This window comes from Elephantulus edwardii, unplaced genomic scaffold, assembly GCF_000299155.1.
Source record: "Elephantulus edwardii isolate Elephantulus edwardi_28Jun2011 unplaced genomic scaffold, EleEdw1.0 scaffold00177, whole genome shotgun sequence".
Lineage (NCBI taxonomy): Eukaryota > Metazoa > Chordata > Mammalia > Macroscelidea > Macroscelididae > Elephantulus > Elephantulus edwardii.
The window spans coordinates 3,122,509-3,133,440 of NW_006399927.1; the positions used below are offsets into that span (position 1 = coordinate 3,122,509).

Sequence of the window (10,932 nt, forward strand, 5' to 3'; positions counted from 1 at the left end):
CCCCCCCCAGTTTGCTTTTCTCTTTGAAAAGAAAAAAAATTATTTCATTGTTAAACAACCCTCCCCAGTCCACTTTACTTTGCAGCTCTTATTCTGGACTCTTGTCATGAAAATAATGCCTAATCATATATTCCTTTTAAACAGTTCTCTCCCTTCTGTGTTTCGGTGCCATGTACATGATCTATTCCCTCTTTTGTTATTTTCCCCCAGCCCTCATATTAGTCTCATTTCACAACATTGGCATTATGCAGTATTAGTCCTTTTGTGACTGAGATATTTCACTTAGCAAAATGTTCTGCAGGGTCACCCATTTTGTATAATATTTAGTGAGTTCCTTGTTTTTCAGTGCAGCATAGTATTCCATTATGTGAATATACCACGGCTTCTCTATTCATTCGTTTGTTGATGGGTACTTGAGTTGTTTCCAACTCTTTGCTATTGTGAACAAAGCAGCAATAAAAATAGATGGGCATATATGTGCTTGGGTGGCAGTTCTGGTTTCTTTTGGGTATATTCCCAGTAGAGGAAGTGCTGGGTCAAATGGTATTTCTATTTCCAACTTTTGAGAAAGTGCCATACTGCCTTCATAGTGATTACACCACTTTACACTCCCACCAGCAGTGAATAAGGTTTCCGGTTTCTCCACAACCTCACCAGCATTTGTTGTTTGCTGTTCTGTTGAATTTTGCTATTCTTCTGGGGTGAGATGATATCTCTTAGTTGTTTTGATTTTCATCTGTCTTAGAGCTAGGGATTTTGAACATTTCTTAATGTGTCTGTTTGTCCTTTGGTGAAGCATCTGTTCATATCTGTGCCCATTTTGCAATTGGATTGATTACCTTTATCTTGTTGTGGTGCTCGAGAGTTTTATAAATTCTAGATAGAAGTCCCTTATGTGACATGTAATTCCTAAATACTTTTTCCCAGTCTGTGGCTTTCCTTTTTACCCTATTGTAATAGTTTTTGGAAGTGCATATGGATTTAATTCTTAAAAGGTCCTATTCATCTCTTTTATCCTCTCCTCGTCTAGGTTTTTCGGGAAGACTGTACATGTTATGAATTAGGGCTTCTAGGGTTCTTCCAAGCTTTTCTCTTAATGAAGTTTATAGTCCTTGCATTTAGTCCTAGGACCTTGATCCACTTTGAGTATAGTGTGAGGTGTGGCTCTTGCTTGAGTATTCTGCAGATAGTTTTCCAATTTTGCCAACACCATTTGTATAAAAGCCTGTTATTTCTCCACTTAACTGATTTCATCTTCTTGTCAAATCAGTTGTCCATTGGAAGATGGGCTGATTTCTGGGTTCTCAGTTCTATTCCATAGGTTAGTGTGTCTGTCACTGTACCAGTACACACTGTCTTGACCACCACGGCAGTGTAGTGGATTTGAAATTAGGGAGTGAGGTGCCTCCTACCTTGTTCTCTTTTTATGGAGGGCTTTGCTTAATTGGGGTCTGTTTTCATTCTAAATGAAATTGGAGAGTGCCTTTTCCATTTCATTGAAGAATGGAATGGGATTGTATTGAACGTGTAAATTGTGTTTGGTAGTATTGCCATTTTCACAGTATTGAGTCTTCCTATCCAAGAACAAGGAATATTCTTCCATTTCTACAGGTCTCTTTTTGTTTCTTCTAGTAATTTTTTGTAATTTTCTTTCAGTAGATCCTTGTGTTTCTGCCTAGATTTACACCCAAGGATTTAAACTTGTGATTAGCTATTGTGATAAGTATTGTTTATCCTAGCTCCAGTTCTGTAATTTCTTTGTCACTGTAGAGAAATCCAATTGATTTCTTTATGTTGATCTTGTATTCTGCCACTTTACTGAATTGGTCAACTATGTCCAGTGGTTTTCTGGCTGAGTCTAAGTATAGTATCATACCATCTGTGTATAGAGATAATTTTACCTCTTCTTTGCTAATTTGGATACCTCTTACTTTCTTCTCTGGTCTTCTGGCAATTGTTAAGACTTCAATACAATATTGAATAGGAGAGGTGACAGTGCACATCCTTGCATAGTTCTTGTTCTCAAAGGGAATGTTTTTGATTCTCTCCATTCAGAACAACTTTGGCTCTTGGGTTTGCATATCTACTTTTTCCTATGCTAAGGAATTTCTCCTCTATTCCTATTTTGTTGAGTGTTTTAATCAGAAAAAGGTGTTGGAGTTTGTCACAGGCCTTTTCTGCATCAGTTGATAGGATCTTGTAGTTCTTGTTCATTTTTTCTTTGTTAATGTGATGAATTATGCTGATTGTTATTCTTATGTTGAACTATCCTTGCATACCTGTTATGAATCCCACTCAGTCATGGTGATTTTTTTTTAAATGTATTGTAGGATTCTTGGGATGACAAAACAAGATACTATAATGAAATGTGCAGAGAGCTGAGTCAGAAAATCAAAAGGGCCTAAGTCGCTCAGCGTTTTTTAAGCTGAAGGAGTTGAAAAACAAATTGAAGTTACAGGTGGCAATACTTAAGGATACTTTGGGTAGAATGTTAAATGATCCAGGAAGTACCAAAAGAAGATGGAAGGAGTACACAGAGTCACTGTATCAGAAGGAATTGGCTGATGTAGAAGAATTTAATGAAATAACATATGAGCAAGAGCCTATGGTGATGGAGGAAATTCAGGTTTCTCTGAAGGAATTGGCAATAAACAAGGTTCCAGGAGTTGACAGCATACCAATTGATTTATTTCAACAAGCAGACGCTGCCCTGGATGTGTTCCCTAAGTTGTGCCAAGAAATCTGGAGTGGCCAACTTACTGGAAAAGATCTATATTTGTTCCCATTCCAAAGAAAGGTGACCCAACAGATTGCGGAAATTATCGAACAATATCCGTAATATCACAGGCAAGCAAGATTCTGCTGAAAATTACCCAAAAACTTTTGGAACAATGTGTCAACAGAGAACTGCCAGATGTGCAGGCTGGATTTAGAAGAGGTCGTGGTACTAGGGATAGCATAGCTAATGTTAGATGGATCTTGGCAGAAAGCAGAGAATACCAGAAGAAAGTATATCTGCGCTTCATTGACTATGCAAAGGCTTTTGACTGTGTGGATCACAACAAGCTATGGCTGACTCTGAGAAGTATGGGAATCCCAGAACATTTGATTGTGCTAATGTGAAACCTGTACTTGGACCAAGAGGCAGTCGTCAGAACAGAGCAAGGAGACACTACATGGTTCAAAATCAAGAAGGGGGTCCGTCAGGGATGTATTTTGTCTCCATACCTTTTCAATCTGTATGCAGAACAGATCATTTAAGACACTGGGCTGTACGAGGAGGAATGTGGCATCAGGATTGGTGGAAGAGTCATCAAAAACCTACATTACACGGATGACACAATCCTGCTTGCTGAAACTAAGGAGTACCTGAAGTGCTTGCTGCAGAAGACCAAGGACTGCAGGCTTCAATATGGATTAAAGCTCAACATCAAGAAAACAAAAATTCTCACCACTGGGCTGATTGGCAGCATCAGTATGGATGGTAAAGACTGAGATAGTTAACAGTTTTAGTTTGCTTGGTTCCACAGTCAGCTCTCTTGGTAATAGCAGGCAGGAAATAGAGACTAATTGCATTGGAAAAGTCAGCTGTGAGGTACCTCTCCAGAGTACTGAAGAGCAACAGTGTCAGGCTGGAGACTAAGGTGCGCCTGATTCAGGCTATCGTCTTCTCAATTACGTGGTATGCATCGGAGAGCTGGACAGTGACTAGGGATGATAGAAAGAGAACTGATGCCTTTGAGCTGCGGTGCTGGAGAAGAGTGTTGAATATACCATGGACTCCTAGGAAGACAAACAGATTTGTCCTAGAGAGGGTGAAGCTGGAATGCTCCTTGGAATCAAGGATTCTGAAACTTCATCTGACATACTTTGAACATGTTGCAAGGAGGGACTAGTCCTTGGAGAGGGACATCATGTGTGGGAGAGTGGCGGGATGGTGCAGGAGAGGAAGACCCTTGATGAGATGGATCAATTCTGTGGGATGGTGGGAATGAGTGTGTGTGAGATGGCAAGGTTGGCAAAGGATAGAACGGCATTTAGGACTCTTGTACATAGGGTCACTATGAGTCACAGGTGACTTGGTGGCACATAAAAAAAACAGCAATTACAATTGTGGGATTCTATTGGCCAGGATTTTATTAAGGATTTTTGCATCTATGTTCATGAGAGGTATTGACCAATAGTTTTTTATTTTTGTGATGTCTTTACCTGATTATGATATCAAGGATATGTTTGCTTCATAGAATGATTCTGGGAGAATTCCGCCTTTTATATATTTTTGAAATAGTTTATGTAGAATTGGTGACAATTCTTCTCCGAATGGTTGATAAAACCCACTTGTAAAGCCATATGGTCCAGGGCTTTTTAAAATTTATTTATTTTTGGCTGGAAGTTGTTTAATTACCTTTTCAATTTCTCTTTTGCTAATGGATATGTTCAGGTGTTCAATTTCAGTTTGTAACAGTTTACGTAGGTAGTGAATTTCTAAGTATTTGTCCATTTCTGCTAGATTTTCATAGTTTTTGAGTATACTTTTATTTAATATTCCATTGTTAGCCTTTTTATTTTAGTTAGTTCTGTTGTCACATTGCCCATTCCATCTTTTATTTGGATTATTTCTATCTTTTCTTTATTTTCTTTTGTTAGTTTTGCTAGTGGTTTGCCAATTTTATTGAGCTTTTCAAAGAACCAACTTCTAGTTTTGTTGATGATTTCAATTGATTTTCTTTTTTCTGTTTCACTTATATCTGCCCTAATTTTTATAATTTCTAGAATTTTTAGAAAATGTCGATTTTCTTTCTTTTTTTGCGTTGTTGGAGATGTTGGTTTAGAGAGCCAATGGTCATTTTTTTCCTGTCATTTGATGTTTACTTATTGCTATAAATTGACCTCTGATTACTTCTTTGGCTGTTTCCCAAGAGGTTTTGGTGAGTTGTGGCGTTTTTTGTAATTTGTTTCAAGAAACTTTTTAATTTCATTTTTTATTTCTTCTAGAATCCACTCAATGTTCATTTCAAGCAAGGTTTTGTTCACCTTCCAAATGTATGCTTTTTTTCTCCTTTAATCTTCTTGTTATTAATTTCTAATTTTATAGCATTGTGTTCTGAGAAGATGCTTTGTATTATTTCTGGTTTTTGTTGTTGTTGTTGTTGCTGTTTTTTAATTTAATGATGCTTGACTCATGTCCTAAAATACGTTCTGTTTTCGAGGACATTCCACATACATTGGAGAAGGTATACTGTGCTTTATTTGGGTGCATTAGCCTATAAATATCAATGATAACAAGTTGATTTATTGTGTGGTGTAATTCTTAAGTGTCTTTGTTGAGTTTCTTTCTTGTAGTTCTCTTTTTTTCTTGAGAGTGGGGCATTGAGGTCTCCAGCTATTGTAGTTCTGCTGTGTATTTCCTTTTTAATTTTGTTAACATGTATTTTGCAGCTCTATCGTTTGGTGCATAGATATTTATTATTGTTATGGCCTCTTAGATATTTATCATTGTCATGGCCTCTTGTTATATTAATCCTTTAATCATTATATAGTGACATTCTTTGTCCTTCATGATGGTTTTTGCATTGAAATTTGTTTTATCAGAGATTAATATCACTACTCCTGCTTTTTTTCTGATTACAATGTGCTTGGTATATCTCCCCCGCTTTTTAAAAATTCTTTCCTTAGCTTCACTTTTCATGTGTGTCTCTTGTAAAGAGAATATTGATGGATTTTTTTTTATCCAATCTGCTACTCTTTTTTCCCCCCATTCAATGGTACATTTAAACCATTCACATTCAGAAGGATTATTGAGAGGCAGAGTTTTATTGCTATCATTTTGTTAAGTTCTTCGTAGTGTTGTTTCTAGTTACTTTGGCCCATCCTGCTTTCTGTGGCACTTCTGTAAGAAGCATGTCTCTCAGAGTTTCCTGCAATGCTGGTCTTGTCTTTACAAACTCCCTTAGTTCAGTTTTTATGGGAATATCTTGATCTCTCCTTCATACTTAGTGGACAGTTTTGATGGGTACAATATTTTTGGTTGACATTTGTATTCTTCGAGTGTTCAATATATGTCATTCCACTGTCTTTTTACTCACATGGTTTCTGCTGAGAAGCTGGCACTCAATCTTATTTGCTCTTCCTCATAGGTTACTCTTTGTTTCTCCCTTGCTGTGTTCAGAATTCTCTCCTTATCTTTGGTTCTGGCAAATTTGACTATGATATGCCTTAGTGTTTTTCTTTTAGGTTCCTATCTATATGGTGTTCTCTCAGCTTCTTGAACATATATCCTCTCATTCTTCATTATGCCTGAGAAGTTTTCTTCTAGTAATTCTTCCAGAAATTTTTTGGTGCCTTTATTTTCTTCTTCTTGTTCTGGGATTCCGATGATGCACATGTTATTTCTCTTGATAGTGTCCGACATTATTCTTATGTTTTCTTCTTTTTCATTCCTTTTTGATTCTGCTTTTTGTTTTAGCAGGTCAGTGGTGACAATTCTATCTTCTATTTAACTGGTTTTGTGTTCCATCTCTTCAAGTCTGTTCATATGTATCTCCATCATGTTGACAATGTCTAAAACATTGAACCTCATATTTTGGATCATTGGTTTTTGTTTTTCCAGAACCTCTCATGACTCATTTGTTTTATCTGCATTGTTTTGTATTTTTTTTTAACTTTTCTTTTTGTTTTGCTTGCAGTGTCCTATATTTCTTCAAGTTTGTCTTTCATTCAGTGAAAATATTCAGTCATTGTTCTTTTAAATTCTGTGTCAGAACGTTCCATAAGACTTTCTGGCTTCAGGAAATCCATTGCTACTGTGTCACTTTTTAGGAGAGATATCCTGCTTTAGGCTTGTGTAGAGTGAGAGATTGCCTGCTTCTTACGTGACATTGCTGTGGTAGAGGTTTTTATGCTTGAGGTGATAGTAGGTTCTTTATTTGATGTTACTGCTTCAGAAGGGGGTGGGACAGCTACCCTGCCTATGTTTCTCTTTGAAATTCTGACCTGAGGGAAGATTTGTTTCAGTTCAGGGCCTGTACTCACAACCTCTTCTGTCAGACAACTGTTGCAGCCAGGCCAGTCCAAGTGCTCCAGACTAAAGGCCGTTAGTTGAATGTATGTGTGGAGACACAAGCCAGAGTGTGGAGATGTGTGCAGGAAGGCACACACACAGAAGCATGCAGGGCAGATTCACACACAGATGCTCACCAGGCAGGCACTTGCACAGACCTGAATAGAAAACCAGAAAACTTTGATTTTCTCTTCCAGAACTGCGTTTGCTGTCTTCCTCAAGCTGTCTCACTCCATTCTCCTTGAGTTTAAGGGGTCCCAAGTGGTCCAAACAGCAGTGAACCCCACAACGTATCTTACTCAAATTCCAGCTCTCCAGCTCGCTCCTGGCGCCTTGCTCCCAGCAGATTGCTCCTGGCAGTTCCTCCCGGTGGCTCGCTCCTTGGATCACTGGGTCTGGCATCTCTCTGGGTCTGACGTCTCTCTGGGTCTGGTGTATCTTTGGAGAGTTGTATTTTCTTGTGTTAGGCATATGCTGAGTGAATTCTCTTAAGTTTATTTTTTTATCTGGTGCTAACAAATTGGCTGTGGCCCACAGTAATCCTGTGTACGGCATCACAACCCTGCCTGGTCCCACACCCTCCTATTTTCCTCTGTGTTTAATCCCATTGATGTGGTCATTGTGTCCTTCCAGCTCACTGCAGGTCTTACTCTGTACTGCTGCACTTTTACATGTGATTTATGGTAAAATGCATAATGCCCTCTCTATGGTCTGACTCCTTCTGGTAACATGACCAAATATGTTATAAAAGTTCCTGAAAAGAGCCTTGATTGCACTTCTTCCAAGACAGAGTTGGTATTTCTTTTTGCAGTCTGTGGGATATTCAGTACTCTTCTCTTGCACTACAAATCAAAGTGAGCAATTCTTCACTTTTTCTTATTCACTCTGAACTTCCACAAGTATATGAAGTGATTGAAAAGATCATGGCTTGGGTTGATTCTTAGTCTTTAAAGTGACATCCTTGCTCTTTAACACTTCAAAGGCATTTCTGGTGGCTTTTTTTTTCCAGTGCAATAATCCTGATTCTTAATATGTGAATTCACTTTACCAACCTATGTTGAAGGAGCCCAGGCTGTATGATGGTTAAGGGCTTGGCTGCTTCCAAACTGGGAGACTAGTGCTTTGAACGTACACACTGAGGAGAAGAAATTGGTGACCTGGACTGAATGAATGAAGTTCAACAGAAAGTGGAGGTAGCTGGGGCAGAGAAAGTTCAGGTGAGGTAGCTTGCCAGCTTATTACAGACTGACTGCAGGGTCCCTGGCCCCTGGGTGAAGATGGGAAGCACTGAGTCATTTCTGGGAGAGCTAGCTCAGAGAAGACTTGCCTTTCACAAGAAATACTGTGGCCACATGTGGAGAATAGAGCAGTGTGTGGCAGCAGCTGCCCATGTCTGCACTGGAATGGGGTTCTATTGTACAGTGATGCAAAGTAATGGAGGGACTCAGGATGTGATATCCCAGGGATGAGATAATAACGGGGAGAGGTGGAGGGAGCTAGATTTCTGTCTGAGAAAGGCAGCAGACAGAATTGGTCAGGGGGCCATTTTGCAGAATACTTGGGTAGATCAGAGATTTGGTGGATAAACTTACTATTTTAGGTAGGGTCACTAAACTGATTTCAGTCTCTTCAAGGGCCTGTATCAACCCCCCTCCCCCTCCCCCATTGGACAGTTGTACTTTGCCACAGGTGTCCCTGTGAGTGGAAGTTGGTTTGACAGCACCTGCCCACAATAGCCCCTGTTGAGCCTCATCTCACCGACGTTTGGGGGAGGAAACATGCTCACCCACGTTCTTTGGCCTTTGTTTTCCAGCTTCCATTGTAATCCAGAAGTGGTGGTGTCACATGAATCCCTGTTTGGAAGGCGAGGACTGCAAAGTGCTGCCTGATTCCTCAGGGTGGTCCTGCAGCAGTGGCAATAAAGTCAAGACGACAAGGGCAAGTATGGAGGCAGCACAACGTCAGCCAGGGGGTCTGGCCTTGATCTAGCATAGCCATCTGGAGAACAGGCAGGAATTTGATAGGTGAATGTGCTGGTTTTAGGCAGGGCCACTCAGTCCCTTCACTGGCCTGATTTAGTTACAGTGATTTCAGAGATCACGGGTCAGTGTATCAAAACATTGTGGCAAGAAGCCACATACAGACAGTATGTTGTCATTTGTATGTTACAACTCAGTAGTTGGAACCAGCTCATAGTTGATCCTCCAAGGGGTTTTCAGGGCTGTAAATCCCATAGGAAGAGATTGCCCACTTTTCTTCCACAGAACTAGTGGATTTGAATTGCATGCCTTTGAGTTTACAATGCAACTCCTTACCCACTAGGCCACTAGAGCTCTCAAATCACCAATATATAAAACCATTTCCTCCCACAATGGCCCTCCTTCCAATTCTGCTGGCTCCGTTTTACAGAGTACATAGATGACATGCTAAAATAGAACTACCTCCTGCCTTCAAAGAAATTTAATGGCTAAAGATTGTCAGATCTCCTAAGCCAACCGTGTCCTCACACAATGGCCTTTCGTTCAGTTCTGTCTGCTTCCTTTCTCAGCCTGAAACCTCCTCCTCCTCCTCTCCCCAGCTATACCCCATGCCTAGGATTTTTTTGCCTCGAGTCTATTCCTGACTCTTTATCACTCCGCATAGAACTCCTGTCTAGTCCACCACTGTCTCTCCAAGACTAGGTGCTGCTACTTCACCCCTGCTTTTGCTCCATTCTCCACACGTGGCCACAGCACTACTTGTGAAATGCAAGTCATCTCAGAGCTGTTGCCCAGAAATCTCTCAGTGCTTCCCACCCTCATCCATGGCTCGCTAACACCTGCGGTCAGTCTGTAATAAGGTGGCAAGCCACCTCTTCTTCACTTTCTCTACCCCAGCCACTCAGCTTTCTGTTGTCCTTCTTGACACATTGTTTTTGTTGTCCCTCTCCTTAGGAAGGATGCCTCTCCCTTCTTCTCCTTGTAAATGGTATTTCTTCAGGGGACCATCTCCTCCTTGGCAGTGGTAGCCCTGTGCCTCTGGACAGCATTTGTTATCATTCCAGGTTACCTGGGCTAGTGTATCTGCTTGTTTAATACTAGAACTTTCTGTTTGGTGAAAGCTATGAAGTCATGATCTTGTGTCTATTTATTTCAACCTGAAGGGGATCTCTGGTGGTCTAGTGGGTAATGAATTGTGCTGCCCACACAAAGCAGGCTGTTCAAATCCACCAGCTGCTGCCAGGAGAAAGATGGACAGTCTCCTCCCTTGAGATTTGTTGTTGTTATGTGCCATCGACTCCAACTCATAGTGACCTTATGTACAACAACTCTGAGCCCTGCTCTATCCGTCACCAACCTTATTATCTCTGACACACCTACACCTGTGACCCCAGTCACTGAGTAAATCTGTCTCATCCAGGATCTTCCTCTCGTGTGCTGTCCCTTCAACCTCCCTCCCAAGCATGATGTCCCTCTTCAAGGACTGGTCTCTCCTTGCAGCATGTTTCTGAAAACCCACCAGAGGGTCAGCTGGGAGTCACCTCTGACCTGATGACAATGGCTTGTGGTGATGGTGGTCCTACTGGCAATGGATTGTGTCCATACATATTTCTTGAATAAAAATGAAATGTCAGTGACCCCCTGGGACTGCCCATACTGCACGGGGGTGTCTTGCTTGCTATCTATGCTCTGGAGCCCCAGGAAAGAAGTGTGGAACCAAGAGCCTCCCCTCCACTTTCCCCTTCACAGAGTTTTGGATCTTAGAGTTCTTGTTAATATTCAACATCTAAGACACGCAGCCTTTTGGATGGCAGAGTGATGCCCTAAGGAATACAGCACAGCCTTCCTAAGCATATGCACGAGGATGATAATGAAGAGTTTATAATGCAACTA

The 10,932-nt window shown here is 40.7% G+C and overlaps 1 protein-coding gene across 1 annotated transcript in view; it reads left to right on the forward strand.

Annotated features, from left to right (window-relative positions):
• The window catches only part of FAM19A4 (family with sequence similarity 19 (chemokine (C-C motif)-like), member A4), a 268,762-nt gene extending 259,713 nt beyond the window's left edge, over positions 1 to 9,049 (forward strand). Inside the window, exon 3 of the mRNA XM_006895955.1 lies at positions 8,874 to 9,049. Within this exon, the coding sequence (XP_006896017.1) occupies positions 8,874 to 9,049 (176 nt within the window). The remainder of the gene's footprint in view (positions 1 to 8,873) is intronic.
• The last annotated feature ends 1,883 nt before the right edge of the window (positions 9,050 to 10,932 follow it).